Source organism: Planococcus citri, chromosome 5, assembly GCF_950023065.1.
Source record: "Planococcus citri chromosome 5, ihPlaCitr1.1, whole genome shotgun sequence".
NCBI lineage: Eukaryota > Metazoa > Arthropoda > Insecta > Hemiptera > Pseudococcidae > Planococcus > Planococcus citri.
In genome coordinates, this window is record NC_088681.1 from 71443224 (window position 1) to 71468608 (window position 25385).

A 25385-nucleotide genomic window follows, 5' to 3' on the forward strand; every position below is an offset into this window, starting at 1 on the left:
CGTTTATCAAATTAATAAAACTACCTATCCATAAATTGTTCGTCACGCGTCAACTCTTTGCAATAACGATGCTCGTCGTCAAGCCCACATACGAGTAGGTTTGGGGGTGAACGCGCCCTTGCACCTACATTTTTTCAGTTAAACTTTTTTTCGATTGATTCCGTACAGTAATCGTCGTCGTAGCGAGAAAAATGTTCTGGTTTGAAATTCGGATAGTTTGCGAAACAAGAATGTAATCCTATGTTAATCAGCTGTGCTGATTCATCACGTCATGTCACTAATAACGCAAGGCAGGCTTCAGGACGGGTCGTATCTGACTTTTTATGGGGTTGGAAGTTGAAGAGAGGATTCGAACCAAAGTTACGGCCCGGCCGTTGCGGGGTAATGTCAACAAATTAAGGGAACGATTTATTAGTAGGGTACCTATGTGGATCGAACCTCCACTTGTCTTTCAGAATTTAAAATTTCGAGCAATTTTGGAGCCTCCGACAAGATTTTCCATATCACTAGAAGGTAACGGAAACGAATTCGGGCAGCTTAAAACAAAGTCGCCTCTTTTTCTCAACCGGCTCAAAGAGTTCATCCACATTTGAACCGATTAATGGCTTAATGGGGGAGAGGGGGGGTTGAATTTAAACAAAATGCAGCCAACATTTTGAATCTAACTCGATTATTAGAAACTCAAATTAATTTCCATGCCCTCTTAAGAATTAGTTAGATAGCTACTCGTATTGTTAAATCTACATAACTACTTACTGGTAAAAAAAAAAAAAATTAAAAAAATAATAAAACGTATCTAACGTCGTAAAAGTTCCTCAAACAGGTCCAGAATAGTGGACTGGAGACACAATTCGATTTTTAGCTGCCCAAATTCATTTCCACCTCTTTTAAACAAGTTTCAAAATTCTGGAAAAGTCGAAAATCGTGCTGAAGGCTCCAAAACGCCTAGAAATTGTGGAATTCCATTCTCGCCTCTCCGAGAGTCAATTTCATTTTCAGGATTAATTTGTATCAATTTTTTCGTAAAAAAAAAAAACACCAAACAAACAAACAAACCAGAACTCGCCAAAAATGGTCGAATTTTTCATTTTCAAATAATTATCAAAAATCAAAAAAATAATGCTGACAACTCTCTGAAATTTTCAATATAGGGGATTCAAACCATATTCTTTCCAAAAATCTAGTTCCAGTTCAAGTTGATGGCGCACATCGAAAAATTCCCTTCTTGGCAAACTCGATCACTCTTTAAGTATAGATGTTTTCTCAATCACGAGGAAGCAAAAAATATAAAAAATCATTCGACTATTCGGAGATTCCTAAATTAAACGTTCCAAAATGAGCGCATTTACAGCATTTTTAAAAAAAGGACGCGACATCCGACTTTATTTGCAACAATAACAACGGAACATCTTGACGTCGCGTTGTATAGAATCAAATAATGTGCTCGTCATCGCGTATAAATAATGAGAATATATTATTGCAACCAAAAACAAAACAAAAGGCGTAAAATGTATGCCTCTGACATTCAATTTGATACTTTACTATCGAATGATAAATAACATCTTTAAATGATTCTCAGACGCGATAAAAGTGAAAGGAGTGAAAAGATTTATTGGGGGTAAAGATTTACATATCCCATTTGATTTGTTAATCCACCACACTTGATAGTTCATATAACACGCGTACATACGAGTAGTAAAGCATCTACATTTTGTATACGATACGAGTATGTATTCCATCACGACTGTTAACAAGAGAATAATGAAAGGGTTTTTTATTAACTGTTTGCGGATTGCGTCGCTTTTTACATTTCGAGCGCGACAGATATCTACTTCGTCTGCTTACTAAATAGAGGAAATTCTCCGCGAAATACGTAAATAATAAGTTTTATTCTAATTTGGGCGATTTGGTGAATAAAATTTGCGCATATGGAAAGACTACCTACTCGAGTTATGCGAATTCTAAACAAATTTCAACTTTGATCCAAACCTGTAAGCCAGCGTCGCGTCGAGAACAAAACCGGGAAAACTCTGCGTCAAATTTCAAACCAAAGAACCACACGTGTACTTATCTATTTGGAATAGAGAAGGTTCTCAAAATTTGAACAACAAGGTGGACCTATACCGTATTAGTGTATTGGTAATGAGTACAACAGTAAGGTTAGGTAAGTACATCATTGTTCAATTTCAACAAATGTCGAAAATCCCACGTACGCTTAAAACAACTTTTGTCATCTATAACTCGTACAGGGCTAACTAGTAACTACACAGTACACACGTGAGCATTGGAAACACGCTACATATCGGTCATTTTTCGTATTTTTCTTCAATAGAAAAACAAACAATAACAAACGACAACGTACCTTACCTATTAAACGAAAGGCTGAAAGCAGTCGCCAACCACCTCTCCCCCTCGCCAGGATTGCAATTTTCGTTCGAAAATTCAAGTTTGGCTGGCTGTGAGAAAATTTTCATTTCCAAAAACGAAATCGTTATAAATTTGAAGAGAAAATTACAATATTGTACAATAAATGCGCTTCTATATCTACGAGTCACAATTTTTTTTGTTTTTCAAGTTAGGCTGCATAATTTTGGCGTTCGGTTTTATAGGGAAATTTGTTTTCTCCTCATCTGTTTCTTAAATGATCCCGCAAAGGAATCGAAATTTTTCGATAATGTTGTAAAAGGGCAGCCCGATGGTGACGGTGCAAGGAGGAAAACTCGAGTGTTTTCTCGTTTCGCTCTGTGCGATCGCAAATTTTATTGTCGCGTAAGTGGTCCCTAAAGAGACATAATACGCGTTTACGCGGCCATTATTCGATTCGTTTGCGGAGATTTTTACAGTGAGAAATTATTTGTTCGTCGGTTATCGAGAAAAGAAAATGACACTTATGGTAAATTTGTTTTCTAAATACTCGTATCATTATATCGTCACGGTCATTTCATTGGACAATTGGACATGAATAGAATGGGTGACTTTGGGGCAGGTACATTAACTTGATAAATATCAATCAAAAGTGCATATAACATATTTTACGACAACAAGTAGACTATCTAAGCCCTGAATTTGATTCATTCGAGAGTAAAATTTTCGCATTTGTTTAGAATTTTTTTCAACATTTATAATTACCTTCGAGAATTTGATATTCGGGATTTCCGTTTACGATAAACTTGGTGACGCAAATACGAGCCAATAACATGAAATTGTCGTAGTCGACGATGGAAATCCTCGCACTCCTACATAGTTCTTTCGCTTCGGGGTTAAAGTCAACGATATCGATGAAAATGAACCCCGCGTTTAAGGTATTCCTTTTTTAAAAAAATATCATCTTTTACGATAATAGACATAATCTGATCAAAAATGAAGAAATGGCGCGAGTTTTACTGCGAGAATGTCGTAAAAAGCACCGCCAACAGCGTTGCAGCAATTGGATTTTTGCAATGCACGAATGCAGTCAAACGCGTGCAGTTAGAAATACGACAACCCTCGAATATACGCGTAATTATACGTATCCTACGACTATGCAATCAGATTTGTGCACACATTCGCTTGTACAGTATATGTCTTTACAGATATGTACGAACACAACATACGTAGACGTACTACGTATGCCAATAAAGTTCAATTTTTATGACACATTCGACGGTGTTTTCTCCTGCAGGGGTAGTAGTCGAGTGCAAAGGTATTCATCGTGAGGGTGGGTGGGGGAGGGAGAGGGGAAGAGGGAAATTTTGACAAAGAAATGATATCAAATTTCCTGCCTAAGAGAAACAAGAGTGAAAATGGTTCAAAACTAAGAAAAATCCGATCAAACGTTGAAATTAATCCAAAAATTGTTTAAAATGGCAAAAATTGATACCTAGATATGTAGAATACTAAACGAACAGGAACATATTCCCAAAAACACGAACTTTTCGACTCAATTTGGTGAAAAATGAAAAAATTGACTTGAAAACTACATTTTGGCCTCCTACTCCCAAAATAGTACCTACTCGAGTACTGTTGGTCCGAAATTTTTGTCAACATTTTTTCTCATCCTAATATTATGTAGTCCATCTTTTGGGGCCAGTTTCGATTGAAAAACCGTCAAATGATCGATTCGATCCCTTAACCTACAATACCCTTTTACCAGTTTCTTGAATCACTTTTTATAAAGAATTTAGTCGATACTATTCCGAACAATTTTCGTACAGCTTTGCACGAATTTCTCTGCCGTTTCACGTAAGAATCGTGACACCTTCAAATTCATTATCAACAGTTGAAGATACTTCGTTCGCGAACGATTTCCTCCCCAGGAGGTGAAAAAATCGTCGCAAATTACTGAATTATCAATAAATCAGACTTCACAAAGAATTATACCTTAAAACTTGATAACGCAAATCTTATCAACAAAAATTGGAGTTGACGTGATTGCGACGCATTCGAACAGAATTTATGAATTATTCGAGAACGACTGATTCACTCGGAAATCAAATCAAACAATGTTCAAAACGGAACAAAACATTTCAAAATCGATCATAAAAATGTACCTAAGGAATGGAGAAAAATTCAACTAGCTGCGCTCATTATTTTGGCGTTCTCAGTTTCCTTCAATTTAATACTACACTCATTTTATTCAACTGTAACGAATTATCCATATCATCTATACGAGTACGTACATCAAAGTATTAAACTTGCGATAGTAAATAAGACCACCAGCAACCTTTATATGCACCGTTGTACATCAGTACATCGTTGCTGTGAGCTACATAATGCGCAATATACGCGTACGTATGCCGCGTATACTGCAGGCAGGTAAAGGTAGAGGAAGAGGTAGAGGTAAGGGTTGCAGATACATCACGTAATAGTCGCATATTTGGATGAGGAGCGTGCTCTATATTATTAAACCCCTTTTTACGCCTCACAGCCGCGCATCCGAATCAAAGTTGATAAACGCGCCACACGCCGGCCACGCCACTGCAACCATGTTCTACCTAGCGTTTAGCTTTTTTTCTTAATAAAATGAGCAAAATATAATTAATTAAAAAAAAGAAAAGAAAAGAAAAAGTAATATTGTAAAAACAAAAAACCAACAAAAGGAAACACAGCAGCACAGCAGTCAGCTACAGCGAGCGAGCATCGATGCTAAAATTCAAAAAGTCAAAGAAAGATGTACTCGTAGGTTGCTAAGTACATATTTTTATCAAGTAGGTAGAGAGAGAGGTACACATCGCACCTTCGGAGTAATAAGGTGACATCTAAGAAAAGTGAAATTTTACAGGAGAATGATTTTCTTTTTTTAAACAGTTACTCGATTAATTATTTCAACTTATAATTATTAAATGTAAGGAATGATTAGACCCGGAAATGCAAAAATGTCAGGTGCTATATTCGAGGAAGAAGTTGAAAAGGGTATCAAAGACAGCCAAATCTTGGTCCTATCATCCGAACAATGATTGAAAATAGTCGCATCGCAGATGAATTAGTTCTTTGAAGGGCTGTGAAAGCTGACATTGATGGTCGAATACTCGATACCATACTCGAAATACTTATATGAGGTACAGGATCAACTTTTAGCTCATATTTGTCAAGTAGGTAGGTCTAAAGATTCGCATTCATACGACAATTCGGATGTGATACCTTCATTAGCAATGTAAAACTACGTAGCTTATGTAGATCAAGGCAAGTCTTCAGCTATGAAACCAACATTGTGACACTGCGGCGGCGGTGGAAGAAGGGTCTGCCATGCCGTTAAAAAGAAAAAACCATTTGGCGACCGTATTAGCAGCCTCCTGCCTTGCGACGACGCGATTTCGTTGATTGTTAAAGCTAATTTAGTATTCCGCACGGAGCAGATAAAGGCGAAGGAAAATTAAGAAAAAGTTACTTCGCCGTGCCAAAAAACAAAAAAAAAAGTATACAGTCTACAGCTACACGAACGGAAGCAGAAAGTTTCTCTCAAGTCGTTTGCCAGAGGCAGAGGCACGGCATCGCGGCATGGCAGTGGTACACGACTACACGACTACACGTATAACGACGAGGACGCGACAACCCGACTTTACCATTCCAGTATAAAGAAAAGCACCAAATTTCCGGACTCCGTACACGATGGAGGCGTAATTCGAAGAATATTCGTCAAAATTACGCGCGTTTTATTCGCTTTTATATTCGGAATACTGTGCGCCAACTGCCTACGAAAAAAAAAAAAGTAAAAGAAATGCAAAAAAAACCATACTCGCTGGTGCAGGTATTTGAAAAAAATGATTTTTGTAGCGCGGTAATATGGAAAGAATCAGAGTAAAAGCTTCAGTAATACAATATGTGGGTACTGTAAAAGAGAGTACTTGATAGCCAATAAGTGCGGACCAAAATCATTCCACCTCAGCAAGGCAGAGAGAGATTCTTCCTATCGCGACCAATCACTCAAATTAGGCCCTCTTTTTCATTTCTTTTCCCGAACAGAAGTTCGATTTCGAGATTTAATCTTTTTTTGAGGAATTCAATATGCTGATGGACTATTTCTACTCTTTCCATAGGTTGGACAAAAATCAAGAAATCCACCTCGGCAAATCAAAATTTTGTTCTGAGGCATAGATTGTGGGTGTTGTGGGTGAAATTTCAGCTTGATTAGAACCAGGGACGTAGCGAAGTGGTTTTGCTGGGGGGAGGGGGCAAAAACCCCAGATTCCCAACCAATTCGACTGAAAATTCCCAAGTGGGGTGAAAAAAGAGGGTACACCTCTACCTACCTATGTAAGTTACAAATGGTGAGGGGATTGTATCACGACACTTTGTAGCCAAAAAATTGTAGCTTTGTTGACTAGGTATAATCAAAATTCCTACCCGCTGAACACTGTGGTATCAAAAAATTTTGAAAAGCTAGTGGTTCCGTTCGGAAAAAAATGAAAAATTTGCATTTTTTTTATAAGTATGCTTTGAATATTGTGAGTATTTCTGGAATTTTTCTGTTCAATTTCCATATTCTTGAAATTTTTCAAAGTAGTATTTTGAATGGCCCGAGCGAAGCGAGGGCAAACGTTTTGGAAAATTAATGATTTGAAAAGTATAATAACATCAATTTTAATGAAAGAATTCGGTTTTTCAGATCTCAACATTTTTCAAATTCAATCATAGATTTTTGTGAATTGTAATTCTGAAGAGAACCAAGTTGGCCCGAGGGAAGCGAGAGCAAAAGCTCTGAAAAGTTTGTAGTCCGCAAAGTAGAACAACATCGATTTTAATGTAAGAATTCAGTTTTCCTGATCTCAACTTTCTTTGAATTTTATTAATGGTTTCGTGAAATTTGTATTGTGAAAAGAACCAAATTGGCCCGAATGAAGCGAGGGCAAACGTTTTGGAAAGTAGAACATCAATTTTAATGAAAGAATTCAGTTTTTCTGGTCTCAATATTTTTCAAACTCAATCACCAGTTTCTTGAAATTGTAACTTAGTACTCGTATGTATTAGAGAATTAAATATTTGTAATTCAAAAAGTAGAACACCAAAAATGTAGGTAAAAATTCGGGTTTTCTGATCTCTACTTTTTGAAAATTTTATCAATAGTTCCTTGAAATTTTCAAGCGTAAAAAAGAAAACAAATCGGCTCGAGCGAAGCGAGAGCAAAACTTTTCAAAATTTGTAAGGTAATTTCAACAAGCAAAACAGCTGTAATTTAGATGTAAAAAATTACAACAATTTAGCCCGAGCAAAGCGAGAACAACATTTTTTGAAAAAAAAAAATGAATTTTAGTTGAGAAAATCATAAATTTAGTAACAGATTTGGCTTCAAAAGTTGGGAAAGTTGTTATTGTAAAAAATTTCAGTTTTTGAAAACTCAGAAACTAAAATATTGTCGGAATTTTTGTATTTTGTAAGTATTTTCGCAACTTTCTCAAACTCACAATTTCCCAACATTTTCCAACTTTTGCGGAACACTGGGGGCAGGCTGTCCCCTAGCCCCCCTTCGCTTCGTCCCTGATTAGAACCGATGGGTTTTAAGTTTCCTTCGCTGCGAGTATACCTTCTCGTTCCTTTCTTCAAATTAGATTCGCGTGAATTCGTTTGTTTCTGGAACACACTCCTACGAATTTTTATAGTGGTGATGACATTGATGAGAAATGTGAAATGAGAAGGGAATGGGGTCGCACACGGATCAATTAAAATTTGATTTTTCGCGTGTTATTTATAACTATATTAATTGAGTACCCTCTAAGCGAATAGGATGAGCAAAAAATTCGCCGAGTAATATTTCATGTTTCATAACTTAGTCGTTCTTCCCTCAAGTATTTTGAGATTGGGGAGGTATAAAGAGAGGCGAGATCTTAATTTTCGGGCTTTTTGAAATTCGAGCAAATGACCGGCGACAACTCGAGCCGCCCGCGCTCGAAACGCGAACAAAATAAATAATGCAAAAAAGTAAGAACGAGTCTTTTAAAGAAAGTTTGCCAGCCGTATCTAATCGAGATGTCGGATCGTTTTTAGATTAAAGTATCCGAATTTGTATAGAACGAACGCGCAAATTATTCGTTAAATTTATTTTATTCGATTCGAAAAAGAGCGAAAAAAGAAAGAAAGAAAGAAAAACGCCTCTACGAGTTTATATAGCTTTTCGATTGAAACGAAATTCGCCAACAGGAATTGTAATTTGTAGGTAGTAGGTACCCTACTCGTAAGCGAGCGGTGAGTCGAGCGGTGCGCTCACTCGCCCACGGATTGCTCGATCCATCGAAAAACCATGCCTCTCCTCGCCGAGTTTCGTTCGTTTTATTTAAATATGTACCTTATTTCGCGTAATAAGTTCGCAATTTATTACGTAGGTGCGAGAAAATATAAAAACATTACGTGTGTACGGAAGTAACGAAGTATCGTGTTTAGTGACTCGCATCTGTTCTGGCATTAGATGGCATATCGGAAAACTGAGAATGCCTGTAGGGGCCATTTAGGTACCACCTATAGACAATGAATGGGATGATTTTCTCACGCACGAGAACAGTTGAACTGCGCATGGATCTGCAGAATCAAACTACACGTGTAGGTATTTTTTGAATTTGACCAGCACTCCTTAAATCTCGACGTATACGACGAGTACCTAATTAAATCAAACGCGATAGAGTTGACGATCAAAAAGAAAGCTCCGTCAAAGGCTCGAATAACACACGTCTTTATCATATAAGTTATAGGCTCGCACACAAAGCGACAAAACGACACAGGGCGAAGTGTTGATCTTTTTATCTAAATCAAACACTTTACAATGATTTCCCTACAGGCGCGTTCCAGTACGAGTATACGAGTAGGTAAACTAAACGAATGATTTTTGTCTAATATCCGTAAAACAGACTACATCTATGCATCGCTCGCCTCTAAACGACACAATTTGAGTCGTTTCCGGCTTTTTTGCCTTCTATTCTTCTATTCTTCTATCCGTTGAAACGAAAAACGAAAAGAAAAGCAAAACGAAAGGCTTACGCTTTTTAGTATGCATTCGTCGCGTCGCAGGTCTCTCCGTAATCGTCACCTAGTCGTTCTTTTCACTCATCTCGTTACTCGTCGTCGTCGTCACACCTACACCTACGCCAGTCTTCTGGCTACCATTTCTCCGGAGATTGGCGATCGACTTTTGCCAGCGAAAAAAGACCAAAACGAAATAATGAAATGAGAAAAAAAGCATCGAAACGGCCACGGGTCATGATGTTGAAAAAAGTGAGAAAATACATTTTTCTACCGTTGGAAACGGATCAGGCGAGATGGGCTCGATACGTGAAAATCCCAAAAGGACGCATCTTACGACAACTTCTGAATGATGCGCACGTTGAGTTTCAGTTTCGTAGGTCGATTTCGAAAGGGATACTTAGGTGCGGAGAAATGACGCGAAAACCAACTTTTTCGAAGCTGTAAAAGGGTGAGAAATGGAAAAGGCTGGAAAGTCAGAACCTCCAAACGGCACATCTAAAGGTCACTACAGATATGCATACGAAATTTCAGCCTCCTATAGGTCGATTGGGCAAGGAGAGAGGCATCACACACAGTCAATTTAAGCTTTAAAAACACGGGAGAAATAATTTTCACCAATTGGAAAGCCAGTTTGGCAATTTTTATCGAATTCTTCCTGCTTTTTTTTTTACAAATTCAAATATGAGAGATGGAGGGTGAGAAGTTCTGCGCCAGGAGTCACCTTTTCTTCCTAAAAAAACAAACGCCTTCCCCATCGCGTATTTTCTTTTTCTAGGTCGCTCGAAATACGCGAATGAATCAAAGTTTTCAACTTTTCGCGAATAAACGAAAAAGCAGCACGGCGCGTGCGCTCAAAATTAAGGGAATTAATGAATGAACCGAGCAACAAGACGACAGATGACTGACTACAAGAGTATAGGCTAAGAAGTACCGCTACCTGTACCTGTATACTTGTCTCGCAAACGTAATAACTCCAACTACCCTTCGGGGCACGGGTGCGGGCACGGGCAAGTAATAAGTGTACAGATTATACGCGGCACGTTGCAAAAATAGGTTCACGCCCACCGGCATTTGTGAAAATTGTAATAATTCTCTCTCTCGTCTTTGCGACGACGACGACGACGACGACGACGACGACGACACGAAGCTGTTGCTTGACGATAATTAGTAAGGCTTCATCGAGCTAAATTCGGTATGCATAAGCATGTATCTACGAATATTTCGTTAAAATTTCAAGTTGTGCGAGAAAGTTCGGAGTCACTTGTCTAAAAAAGACCGACTAGGTAGAGGTACACGGTAGCACCGCGCCGCGCCGTTCAATTTCCCAGGTAAATATTGCTGTTTGCTACGCAGATGGAATGATTTGTTTTCAAAGAACTACCTAACTTCAGTAAACTTAGGTACGTCTACGTATACTTACTTTTGAATGAATATGAACAGATATACTCGTACTATACGTATAAGAGTTGAAACGGCGAGGCGCCGTGTCGGCGTGTTCGAGTACGAAATGTACATGTATTACTGCTTTTCGGCTGTACAGTTTAAAGGGCTGAAAAATTGATCAGCGTACGTGCAGTTGGTAATTGATTGACAGGCTGAGGCTGAGGCAGATACGAGTAACTGTTGGCCGCAGTATAGCTGCAGCCGTTGGTATTAGTACTAAATCTCTGCACAGTGTGTATCAGCTTAGGACGTTAGATACCCTATACTCGTAGGCTATATTATACGAGTATGTCAGTCGGTAGGTTTTTTCCCCGTTCATTTTCTCCCTATTGTACTTGAAATTACTCGTACTCTCGTCTGTTCAATGTTCATGATGTACTTAGGACCATATTAAAAACGTATTACCAGTAATTAGATAAGTAGGTATACCTCTAGACTCGAGTAATACACGTGTCACGTCAACGTAATATTCAACTTTTCGTCCAATGGTAACGCAAATTATCCATTTGCTGCGACGACGCGACGCGACGTCAGCGAAAAAGTTAAGTACTTTACTTTCGATTATTACTGTTTTCACGCCACCGCCTAATTAAACGCAACTGGTAGCAAAAAAAGGTCCAATGCTCGAGGTCAACTCGGTATACGCGATACGCGTTTATACAGGAGTGAGGAGTAGTTACAGGAGAGGGCTTCGGAGAGAAAAAAAAATGAAAAGAAAAGCGAAGGAAAGAAAATAAAGGGTTAATTTCGCGTTACATTAGGAAAAAGGACGCGTACGCCGTACAGCGCAAGCTACTATGTCACCGGATATACTCGTATTTGTATGTATTTTGTACCACTATTAACCACCAACCACCACCAGTAAGATCGCGTCTGCATAATTTATCGTGCAGTCGAAAGGAGAGTTTTAAAATTTCCCTTTTGAAAACTTTCTCCGCGACTAACACTCGACCATTAAAAAAAGTTGAATAAAAAAAAAAAAAAAATACCAACGTAACGCAAAAAAACGCGCGCACACACAAGAGTCTAGTTAACACCACGCCGGGGCTTTCTAAAATGGAAATGTTGATTTTCAACTTATTCCCCGGTCGCTTTCAATTAGATATGGTATATCGTACGTACAAAATTGAGCGTCACGCTACTTCACCCTCGTGGCTCGTACCCTCCTCAACCTCAACCAATAATAAGTATACGAACAAAAAATTCGTTATCGTCGCGTCGTTAATATGTATATACGCTATACAGCGTTTTTATGTTCTTTCGACGCGTCGTCGAATCGAGAAAAATTAACCAAAAACACAAAAAAAAAACAAAAAAAGACAAATAAGTAAACAAACAAAACGAAACGAAACGAAAAAAACAACAACAAAAAAATACTCACATTTTTTTATGACACGCTGCGAATTAGCGTGCTTAGGATTACTGTAGAGTAGAGTAGATGGTCGTAACCTGCACTGCACTCCATCGTTGACTGAATGGCAAGGAGGGATCGCGCGGAGACGCTATTATTTATGAGAAAATTCAAACTCGAATGTAACACAGCGAAGAAGCGAAAAATGGTTTATGGTTAATTTTAGGTATGGAATAGGGGGGAGGGGATGAGGGGTGGGGAAAAAGTCGGTATAAAATGGGAGAAAAACGCAAACGCGGAAAGTGAAATGCCGTCGAGTTTCTTACTGGTCGGTTTCTTTGTGATAACCCAACGAACGACGGGACCCGACTAAGTATATTCGTAAGGAATTTCGTTTTCTAATTTTTTTTCAACTTAGCGTCACATTAGCTAATTTTTCTGTAATGAAAGAAAAATTTCCGCTAGCCACCATAAATAGGGCAAGTACCTTATATCGGAAAGATTACCCTGCTCAGAAATCCATCTTCCAATATACGCCTGATGGGGCACGTATAATCAGTGGCGTAGCCAAGGGGGGCGAAGGGGGTCATGCCCCCCCCCCCCTTGAGAGCGAAAATTTGAAAAAAAAAACATGCAAAAATGAACGTTTTTTCGTTGTTTGGACCCATTTTTTCCAAAAATTTTCGCTTTCATGAAATCACCACACATTACAATAGATTTTCAGAAAATTACCCCTCATTTCGATTTTTCATGCCTAAAAATCTGGTTTTGCCCCCTCCTTGAGAAAATCCTGGCTACGCCACTGCGTATAATTGAATCGGTGGGAACGGAAAGGGGCTAAGTCCCTTTTCGCACTTTTCAGGAATAACAAAAAACTGATTTATTTGAAAATCAAAAAGTTTTGGTAAACATGCTTAAGGTCATTGAAAGAGGACCCCAAGACACAATTTTTAGCTCTGTTTAGAAAAAAAAATATTCACGTGCGCCGGCGCTGTTGCTGCCTAAACAAATGGGACTTAGACCCTTTCTACACCCAATCGACAAAATTTCTTTTGAAATTGCTCGGGCACGAATGGGGCTTGATTCTACATCTAAGTACATCATTTAGACTGCTATCTCGTTTAAATTGACCAAAAACCCCTCGAGTTCTAAGACTTTTTGCCCAAGTTGTTAATTTTTTCATCATTTTTCAGTTCAGAGATTAACTTAAATTTCAAAAAATGGTCTTCTCAAAAATGTTAGTCATTTTTCACGGAATTTAAAAAATTTTACAAAAAAGTCATAAATGCGGATCCGCCCTTTTTCTGCGCCCAAATACCACTTTCCCGGCAGTTTTGCGGAAATCTGACATCACCAGTCGATCCGCCGTACTTTGAAACCCCTATATCCGTGAAAATTTTTTTTTCCAAAAATGTGACTTGTTACCTTTCCGTTCCCACCGATTCAATTATTGTTTTTTTTTTCAATCTTCGATTAATTTTTCAACTGTGTATTTAGGTACAAATACTCGTATTTTGTATTCTACGATTCCACCCTTGACTAAACAAAAATGATTTCAACCCTAATAGCCCAGTCAAATATTAGAGGGGAGAAATGGGTGAACCCAGACATAATTGCGATCAAAGGTTTTTTTGCGAATATTGTCTAGGGTGGTGTGGTAAACAACATACCAAAAGCCCGCGCCCCTACCTCTAGAGCTAATCCCCCCACAGTGGATCAAAGCCCCCAAAAATCAGTTTTTTGTCAAAAAATTCTGAAATGTCAACTTGTGAGTAAAATGAGCACTGATTATTTAATCTCCTCTCAAATACCTATCAAATTAGCTATCAATAAACTCCCTAGACCCATGGGGAAAGGGGGTGGTGGCGCCACGACCCCTCAAAGTGGTGTGATTTCAATAAGTCTACATTTAATGACTTTGGGACTTGGAACCTGTTCTAAATTCTAATAGATCAAATGAAGTCAAACTTGGGGAATGAGATTGTTTTGGGACCTAAAGTCGACCCCTGGAGTGGGGAGGGTCAAATTTGAAAATTACGGAAATGTCATTTTTTTGGAGGGGCATAATATGGTCCCAAATGGATGAAAATGGTCCAAAATTGTATCATTGGTCAGTACTCCCATTGTGATCAACATATCCAAATTTCAGCATCCAAGGTCATCACCACTTCTTTTAAGGAGGAATTAAGGTGGAAAACCCCTCAATTTACCCTTATTTTCGGGTTTTTCCTCCTTAAAAGAAGTGGTAATGACCTAGGATGCTGAAATTTGGATATGTTGATCACAATGGGAGTACTGACCAATGATACAATTTTGGACCATTTTCATCCATTTGGGACCATATTATGCCCCTCCAAAAAAATGACATTTCCGTAATTTTCAAATTTGACCCTCCCCACTCCAGGGGTCGACTTTAGGTCCCAAAACAATCTCATTCCCCAAGTTTGACTTCATTTGATCTATTAGAATTTAGAACAGGTTCCAAGTCCCAAAGTCATTAAATGTAGACTTATTGAAATCACACCACTTTGAGGGGTCGTGGCGCCACCACCCCCTTTCCCCATGGGTCTAGGGAGTTTATTGATAGCTAATTTGATAGGTATTTGAGAGGAGATTAAATAATCAGTGCTCATGTTACTCAAAAGTTGACATTTCAGAATTTTTTGACAAAAAACTGATTTTTGGGGGCTTTGATTCACTGTGGGGGGATTAGCTCTAGGGGTAGGGGCGGGGGCTTTTAGTATATTGTTCACCACACCATCCTAGACAATATTCGTAAAAAAAACCTTTGATCCCAATTATGTCCGGGTCAAATCGTATACTTTGACTGGGCTATAAAGAAGGCAGGTGTAAATGCGCGAATCGTTCGAAAATGAATGAAAGACTGAAAATCAAGTTCGGTATAAAGGACGTGACGAAGCTTGACAGTTTTATTGTTATCATCAAAAACCGGAATTGATTCGTTCAAGACCGATTTGCTCGGAATTGACAAATCATTCGAGAACAGCTGAATCGTTATACTAAATCAAATCCAGTGAAAGAGGGAATGGTCAAGTTTGACTTCTTATAGAATTCATCGATAATTGAATTATAAAATAATTAGTTCGCGAACGATTCGATTAAAGTAGAAAGATCGATCACGAATCGACGAATTACCAGTCAATTAGACCAGATAGAACCGTTCGTGAACGAATGAATCACTGAAAAATCAATATCTAAATCAAATTACAAGTAGGAATACGTAGGCCGTAGATGACATAACGGATCTTGACAGTTTTGATCCAGCCATCAAAAAACAGGATTCGATTCGTTCACGAACGATTTGCTCGGAATCGAAAAATCATTCGTCACAACGACTGAATCACCACTAAATCAAATCCAGCAACAGAATTAGGTAAAATTAAAGACTTTTTCAAGCCCGCCAACTACCATCAAGATCGAATTAACTACCTACATAATTGTACACATATCGCACATCGTTGTACACTTTCATTTCATCCCTATCGTTGCAATAATCGCAAAAGTAGGTACAGGGGTGATACTGGTGAAAAAGTAAAAACCCGCGGGCACCGCACCATTCAAAGTTGAGAGCGTGCGGGCGTTGTCCTTATACTTTTACGAACAGCGACGCGAAGGTGAGACTGACGTATTATTCGCGTGCCAGCGATAATAAGCTAAGGTGAAGAAAAAAGGTAGGCAAGTACTCGTAAGTACATCGAGTAAGTAAAGCTCGTCGGAAAAACTCGCTAAAATCGCGTTATTATTACGATTTGTTTTCACAGCGAGGTACATTTCCGCTCAAACTCGAGTCGACGAAGGAAACGCAACCCGTTGTAATGGTTCGCGTAAATTTTTGCCTTACGTAATAAATCCTCGTTTCATTTCGTTCTGTTTTTCTATACCTCTACTTATTTCCTTTCTTTTTTATTACGACGTTACGTAGTACGTACATAGGGTGTCTCGCCAAAGAATTGGTAATCCCCTTCCACCAGCCCGGCAGCCCAGCACATATACTCGTAGCCTATAGTCAATCCATTTGAGTTCATGTATAATACATAATACATACATATTAGATTATTAGATTCACCCAGTCCCGTGATTGAAGAGGAGAAGCTGACAGTGAGTTGAGTACACGCGCTCAAAAAAAAAAATCGACGCAAAATTGGATACACCCGCCATTTGCCAAGTTTGTAAACCGCGTTCAATCGCGACGATTTCAACAATAATTGATCGACTCATCGATTACGCACGATACAATAATATAATACGGGGATTTGCAAACAATAATAATAATAACTGCCTTCGAACTCGTTCGTACGAGTATTTTGAAACATTTCAATTATTTCGCAACAACGTCGTCGGATATGCGACGATTAAAAGCTAATCGAGCGGACGAAGTCATACGAGTACGAGTTAAAGTTTTCGTTTTCGCTGAAGGATTCCGATCGTAAAAACTTCGCGACGCGAGTGCGAGTCTGAGTCTATAGGTTTTTATGAAAATTGAACGAAAACAACAACGGTCGATGACGGCTTCGCATCGGCATTTTTTGCTATAGATACGAAGATACTTATGCGAAAGGAAGATTTTTACTGAAGTGAAATACGTAAACGTATCACTCCGCACGGTCGTAGGTACTTTGAAAAGTTAATGCCCAAAAACGTGGCTCGAGAAGAATTTTTTTATTGCTTTCGGGTCAGTTTTAGAGGGTAATCTTTTTATCGTAAATACGTGATGTATTTATCTATGTATCAGATTTATAGTTGGTCGGCATTAGGCCCCTATGCTCTCATCGTTATGGGTGTACCCTGTACCTCTACCTACCTACTCCGATGCAGTTCAAGCGGCCGAAGGGGGAGGGGTGAGGAGAAGGACGGGGTGCCGCGTTTTCCGTTTTATTAGTTTGAAAAGTTTTTACGCGATTTCTTTTTTCGAAAACGATTACGAAAATATCTTCTAGACGTAAATGCGTACATACATATGTACTCAGTACTCGTATTAGTAGGTATAGCATCTATGTGGACTACGGTGGTAGGTACTCATTTTCAATCAAGCTGAATTGCAAGATGTTAGATCAATTAATTATCGCTCGATTTTCGTTTCATACGATGTACAGTGTACACAACACGCTAAAACTGCTAAAATGAATTTTCGCTTCGTACTATAATACGTGTATAACATCAACGAAAGTAAAAAACTATGTACCAATTTTTTTTTCAAGCCGCAGCTCCGAACAATTACTTAGCCTCGTATACCTATAGGTCAGCTATAGAGACAATACACTGACAAACTCGATTCGTTGCTGATACGTGATATTTTAATCATCATCATCATCATTACCATACAGGATGCCTTTTGACAACCCACATTAATTTAATGATCACTGGTTTTTTAGAATTTTGAATTTACACGCGACTAAAAATTACGTCATCTGAGTAACATTCAAAGTTACTAAGTAGGTATTCGAGTCGAAATAGGTATTTTTTTTTTCGTATTTTGAAAAACGTCCTTTTTACATTCTAAATACTGAAATGCTTCGTGCAGAAAGCGCATTAACAATTTTTGATGAAGCAAATGAAACCATCTTTACGTTTGGTAATAAGATTAATGGAAAATAAAATTATCGTTCGCGGAATTTCTGTTTTTTTTTTTCTTCTTCTTCTTTCTCAGCTCCCGGAGTCATCCGATGGGCGATGATAAGGAAAAGAGCTGCGGATTAAAATTAGCCGCGTAATCGAGTTCGTAAATCAATAGTACGAGTATACAATGGGTATAGTAGCGTATTCCTCCATCCATTGGATGACGAAGCATTTACCAACGAAGAAGCGGAATTATAATTAAAATTATACGGCGAAATGAAACGGATTGGGCGGGCCTGTTTGGGCCATTAAAATGTCTTGGCCGCGGTTGTTCGAGCATTTTAACGGCGAGTCAGCGTTGCACAGTTCGTAAAAATACGAATATTAGCTGTACCTAGTACCCTTACCTACTCAATTATAAACTAGGTGGAGGAATACGTATAACGTGCTCAGAAACATCGAGCACCCTCAGTGTGATTGGTATAGGATTACATGTTGAATGCTTCATCGAAACGATTAACATTGCGCCAACTATGTTTAAAACGCAGAACTTCGTTCGAGGAGCTCGATATTTCTGATCACACTGTACCAACCTAATAATTTTTCTAGATACTTATTCCTACGCCTTTACCGAAATAGAATACAATTTCAGCTTGTAATAATTACTTACGGTCAGGGCTCGTACTCATTTTTTATCCACCACAAAAAAAGTCGATAACCAGAGAAGCTCGAAACAATAACCAAAAAAGTGACAAAACGCGGGCAAAACGTTTTAATGCAGAAAAAAGATCACCAAAAAAAACAGAACTATTTCATTTTTATAATAACCTATACCTACTTCAGTCCAAAAAAGGGAACTTGATAGAAACTTGTACAATTTGAGCAAAAAGCAAGACTATTCAACAATTGGTGTCACAAAAGAGATACTTTTTTCGTGACAAAAAGTAATATTTTTTCACAATTATTGTCAATAAAGTTCAACTATTTTGCAATTTTTTGGTAAAAAGCGAGACGTATAGGTAACTTTTGGCAAAAAAAGCTAAATTTTGAGGGAAAAACTGTGATTCTCTTCGGCAATTTTGCTAAAAGGCAAGATGTTTTGTCAATTTTTTGCAAAAAAGCAAAACCTATACAACTTTAGCAAAGAGCAAAACTTTTTGGAAATTTTTGTCAATTCCTGCCAAAAAAGCAAGATTTTTGGGATTTTATGGTAAAAAATAAGACTTATAAGACTTTTGGAATTTTTGCGAGAAACCGCAATTTTTGATTTTTTTTAGCAAGAAATGAGGTTTCTTGGCTACTTTGAAAAAAGTGGGATTTATTGCTAGTTTAGTATTTTTGGCAAAAAGCGAGGCATTACGTACTTCTTGTTTTCTTCACAAACTAGAGAGTTGAGATTTGAAAAAATTCAAAACAAGTAAGTAATCGAAAAGTGACCTCGTTAAAGTAACCGAGTGCGAGCCCTGCACATTGAGAAAAAAAATTGAAGATCTAAAAAATACTGATACTTCTACAAAAACAAAATAAACGCTTGTACCACGTATCCTTCAGTTGCTAATTGTAGCCAGTAGCAGAAATCATATTATTACAGAGATCAGAAACCATCCTCTCTGATGACAATATCTCATCAGAATTGGAAATATTGACTGATGGGACACATTGTTCTTAATTCTGAATTCGAGACATCAATTCGCAAGAGAAAGAAAGAATCGCCCAACTAAAGACAACGTCGACAACAAATTTGCCATTCGCTGCATTCGGCGGTAGGATGGTTTAGGTACCTGATAGGGCACTGCAAATTGTCAGGTGTCGCAGAATTCTAAGCTGATGTTGGAAGTCAATTTCAAAACTAAAAAAATGTCTAAGATCGTCCACCGAAAATGGCTAAACATCAAGCGGGCATCGTTTAGCAAAATAATAAGACAAAAATTTGTCCGGTAGGTAGGTACTCGTAAATACGAGTATAACAGAAAAGAAAAGGAAAAACTCGGAAAAAGTTACAAGAAGTAGCAATATTGACGACGAGGCAAACATTTAGGAGAGATGGTTCAGCAAGTTCAACTCTTCCTAGTTCATAAGCGAGTCAAGTAAGTAATGAGTGAATCACCAAGCAAAAGTAAGTAGGTATCTATGCGGGTACGCTGGGTCAAAAAAAACGAAATAGGAGTACATACAGACATACTTATTACGAGCAGCGAGCAGAGGCGTATGTTGCTGTCACGACTCTAATTTTGTAGAGTAAAATTGAACTAAATTGTTTTATATATTGTCCACTTTTTTTTTGTAGCAAAAGAAGCAGACCGAGTGTAAATAGGCATTAACGATGAGCGAAGCAACGATCGCACAACAGCCGCAAAATTATTATACTATATTGTAGAACGGTGGTCAGCCTCAGTGTTTCGAGTAGATATTTTGCACCGCGACAAAAAATAAAACTAAACTTGTCGCAAACAGAAAGTTGAAAATCACTAAGGTCACACCTCTCGACGTCGAGCTTCACATTACCACACCATAAGTATTTATGTAGGTACGTTATGAAAAGCACAATATCATTTTTGAAACTAACTCAAGTACTACAGTGCGTTAAAAAATTATGACGAACTTTTGACAACAATCATCGTAGGAGGCTACGAAGAGGATGCTTATTGCAAAAACATAACTTCAGAGGAAAGTTGAAAGAAAAACTAAGTATGTAGGTATATGTTTCTTCGATTTGTATTTTCTAAATTTCATTCGTTCAGTGAATTCTAATCATCTCGGCGTTTATTAAAGCCCAAAAAATGAATACTCACACATAAAGTATAGGTATCATAAAAAACATGTAACATTGGAATAAAAATCATCCAAAGGTATACCAAAAGTTGATGCAACGTTAAAAAACCACAAATAGTTGAGAAAATGTCAAAAAATTTGAATGAAATTTCACATAAATTGTAACGATTATTGAAAATTATCAAAAATTGATCGAATATTCCCAAATTACAGTAAAAATTTGTCAAAAATACACAAAATTTGGTAAACATTATTAATTATACGAAATTTCAAAAAAATTATAGTACAGGTATTTTACAGCAAAAACCGTGAAATTGGCATAGAAATTGCTTGAAAGTTACCCAAAATGGAATTTCAGTGATCATGCGCACAGTTTTCTACCACTTGCTTACATTATCTTTGAAACTGTAAACTAGGATAAAAACGTTTTAAACGATCAAAACTAGATGAAATATCTCGAAATTAGAATGAAATCCATGCAAAAGTTGCGTAGATGCTTCAAAAATTGATGAAAGGTTTTCAAAATTATTGCATAAAAATTTGCCAAAATTGTATGTATAAAATATCACAAAATTTGACAAATTAACTTCTCAATTAAAAATAATTATCATCAATTTGATGAAAAATCAAAACAATTGAGAATACGTACATTGCGAAAATGATTCAAAAATTGTGTAAAATCTCATGTAGGTAAATAAACTAAAACAACTGAAATTTGATAAAATAGTTCAAAATTTGAGTAAAATACCCTAAATATGCCAAAATATCGAATCAATTGTGGGAAATTGTGAAAAATGTATCGAATATAAATCGAATATTACCAAAATTAAATGAAAGTATGCAAAAATATCACAAAAACACTGTAAAATAGTCGTAAAAGTGGTTGAAAAGTACCAAAAAATTACATAGGACTATGTGGAAGAATGATCAAATATTATCCAAGTGGAAAAAAATTTGGCAAAAATTACATGAAGCACCTAAGAAATGGTCATGATTCATGAACACAACTGTTAATGGTCAAATTTTAATGATATTTTAGTAAAATTGAGGGGAACTTGGTAGCAATTGCTTGAAACATCTTCGAAGTTGATAGCTAAGATACCTTCGTCTCAAAATTCGAGTAAACTGCCACAAAAATCAAAACATATGTCGACTACCAAATGGTTAAAGAGGACGAAAAGCAGATAACTAGGTATTCATAAATGTCGTTCTCGTTCTCTTGACTCATAACACAAAATAATGGCTGAAAGATGATTTGAATCACGAATCAAATCATGACATTTTCTGATCAGAGTCTTTCCCAACCATGAGATCGAGCTTTTATGACCAATGCCCGATATTACCTAAGTACCTATAAGTATAATGTAGTAAACATAGAAGTTGAAAAATCTACGCCGTGTCGGTATTTTTTTCATGATCGCAAATTGATACCTAGTGTTACACTTCATTCTACACCAGACAACCTATTCGAAATTGTCTCATGATAAAAAAGATACCTATTCTACTTACGTCCCATTTGGAATCAAGAAGACACACCTTTGGAAGTATAAGTATAGATGCAATATTACGTAACACGAGTTTAAAAACAGGGATGTTTTATAATAAAATTCGTAAGAATTCAGAAACGATTTTGCCAATAGCGTTTAAAAACACAAACACTCAGAGAACAGACCTTATGGAGCATACGGTACCTACTGTACAGTATAGTATCACGGCTGATCTCCGGCTCGACTCAATCTCGACTACGGCTTACGGCACCTATACCGAAGGAATCAATTGGCTGTGCGACGCATACATAGAGCGCGCTGCTACGCGCCGAAACGTAAAGTTGAAAACGGGTCCACTTGTACAGACAGCATAGGAAGAAATCGCGTTTTTTAATTTTTACGCAAAAACGGTAGGGTTTTTTACCAATTGCACAGGGCATTATTTAAAGGAAATTTAATTTCCGATTTTTTGGTGTAAAAAAAATTGAATTTTGATAATTTCTTTCACCCCTTTTCAGCATTTCACAACTTTTTAATTGAATTTCTCCGCGAGTATTGAAGCTAAAAATCTGGTGATTATATTAATGTAAAGAGGAGAAAATGCTGATTACTGAGATAATTAAAAAAATTGGATTTACCGATATATTTTTTTGTGAAATTCTGAAAACGGGTGAAAATTGCTTCACGAAAATTGAATTTGTCGCGTTGGAAATGGTCGAAATTCATTTTTTTTTACACCAAAAAATCGGAAATTAAATTCCCTTCAAATAATGCCCTATACAATTGGTAAAAAACCCTACTGTTTTTGCGTAAAAATTAAAAAACGCGATTTCTCCCTATGCTCTCTGTACAACTGGACCCGTTTTCAGCATTTCGAGCGTTCGCCGCTAGATGTCAGCCACTTTGCGTCGCAGTGCCAATGATCAATATAAACAAAAATATAGAAAAAATTCAACTTACCGCATCAATTTCAGGAATAACATGATTAAAATCGATGCTTTCACCAGGTTCAGAAAGATGAACGAAAATAATCAATCAACGAAACTTACCAACGAATGTCGAACAGAATAAAATCGCGAAAACAATGAATATAATAGACACCGACAATTCAACATGGCGTCTACTAATCAAACGGAATAATTCAGCTCTACAGCAAAGATCGCGTCACGATTCAATTCGATTAGAATATTTGAGTCAACATACGATTGCGAAGTAAAAAGAAAAACATAATTACACCCCTAATTAATCCATTTTGTTGAATTATTAACCTAATTCATAACGAAATAAGACGGAGACGCGGACAACTCGAGAACTCGACACAAACAAACTCCACAAGAACTCGGACTGAAGGAGGGACCGAGGGAGACGAACTCAACGTAACATAACACACACATACACACACACACACACCAACACAAATTCTTATGAAAACTGGTGAACGCACGCATGCGTCTTACTAAGCGACTACAATGGAGCCAGGAAGGAACTCATTAGATTAGAACCGAACTTTCAAGTTCCAAAGTTTCCCGCAGGCGCTAGCTTATCACATCAGCTGATCAGCTCTTCAGCATCACAGACACAGCCACTGCCAGATCCAGATACTTGGCAATAATTGGCAAAACATTTTAATTCTAATTTTTAAAAATTTAATTATTTTTTAAATGAATTTTTATAAAGTACATACTACAATTCTTACAAAGTTTAGCTCAAGCTCAGCATTGTTAACAAAATAATACCTTCGAATGGAATAACTGAATAAAATCAGTGAATGAAAGAAAATTGGTTTCCCAAAGGCAAAGTTACATAGGCCTAAGTATAATATAAATTTTATTATACTTGGAGTTTGAGTTCGAACATTGAACTGGACTGGAGCCGTCAACGTAAAGTTCATTTTAAAAAAAATCATATTATTACTATACGAAATGGAAATTTTTCAACAGTTTCGAGGTACTTACATAATTCTCTTACTTTGATACACCACAAAATTCGTACTATTCGTAATAAATATTCCGTATCTAGATATTTAATACTTTTAATAGGTGTATTATCATTTCATATACCTATTCAAGGTACTTACATAATTCTTTTTGATTTTTATTTACATTTGACAATGTTTCAACTGCAGCATTTTATTGTTCATTTATGAAAGAATAATTACACTTTTATTCTTTACTACAAAAACTATTCACAAAACTGAACAACGAATGAAGATAAAGTGGCGAGCTAAAAGGAGGTGAATTACGACACATCCTGGTGAACTATTACAAGCACGAACTTGAAACATTGTAAAATGTTTCCAATGTTTCATGGGCGAGGTAAACGCCCGAGCTGAGCGAAAGGGGAAAGATAGAGAAAAGCTGCTGGCGGAAGTCTTATTCAAAATGTACTGCCATGTTTAAACAAAGAAAATAAAGTTTTTCCATTTCTCACTGATAGAGTATTTAAAGACTAGAGAGATGGCATGGCAAAAGGCGAAAACCTAAAGACGTCTAGGGCTCGGCGTAGTTCACGCACTCACCTACACACAAATTCACAAAGGAAAAGCCATCGTATATAAACTTTATCCGCAGCCTTTTAACATATGTATACTGTACAGCACAGGGTAGTCGGTAGTAGAAGGGTTTAGGCGTACAGTGTCGCATCCATTAACTATAACTTGGCCGAATTCGAAAACTTATCGTAAGTATAGGCAAACGCCGCCACATTAATTACTGTAGACGAGTTAGCAACTTAGCGAGTCTACCTACGCGTACGCACTGACGACGAATTCCATTATTTCAATACAAAATGGGCTAAAACTTACAAAAGAGTAAACAATCATAGGCTATACGTATGAATATGAAATAGGTACGCGAGTATCCGAGCTGTCTACCAACCTGTATGTTCTGTGATGCTTCTGAAACGTATATTGATAGGAAGCACGAGTACGCCGAAGGATAACTGCAAACCATGATTCAGGACGTGTACGATAATGCAACATCCCAAAACTATCCAACCCCATCCTCCTTCGGGGTAGTAATGTCTGGATAAGGTGGCCACTTTTCTGGCATCCAATACAGTTGCAGCACATGAAGATACAGCTCCGTTTGTCGACTCGATTGGCGTACGTTCGTTGAAATTGGTGGCCGCCGTCGTTGTTGCTCCGATACGAGTAGTAGTTGAGCATCCATTCTTTCCCAAATTAACTACTACCACTGGCCAAGTATTGCTGCGACCTAAACGTACCAGTAAAATGAATTAGTAAATTACAATGTACCGACTTATCTATCATAACACGTCATATAATATAATATTCAACAGAAGCTGAGAAACGAATAAATTCTACA

General features: G+C 37.4%; 1 protein-coding gene across 5 annotated transcripts in view; it reads right to left on the reverse strand.

The window, feature by feature from the left end:
• LOC135849400 (monocarboxylate transporter 10) overlaps nucleotides 1–25385 on the reverse strand; it is a 229820-nt gene that overhangs the window by 203266 nt on the left and 1169 nt on the right. For 2 of the 5 annotated variants that reach the window (XM_065369824.1, XM_065369825.1), the window contains exon 1: nucleotides 23020–23400. Coding sequence is in view for 1 of the 5 variants with exons in the window: in XM_065369815.1 (XP_065225887.1) it covers nucleotides 24936–25274 (339 nt within the window). In the remaining 4 variants the exon portion in view is untranslated. Of the gene's footprint in view, nucleotides 1–23019; nucleotides 23402–24935; nucleotides 25275–25385 lie in introns of those variants that run through there. The other 3 variants (XM_065369815.1, XM_065369823.1, XM_065369827.1) reach the window with 3 other exon arrangements.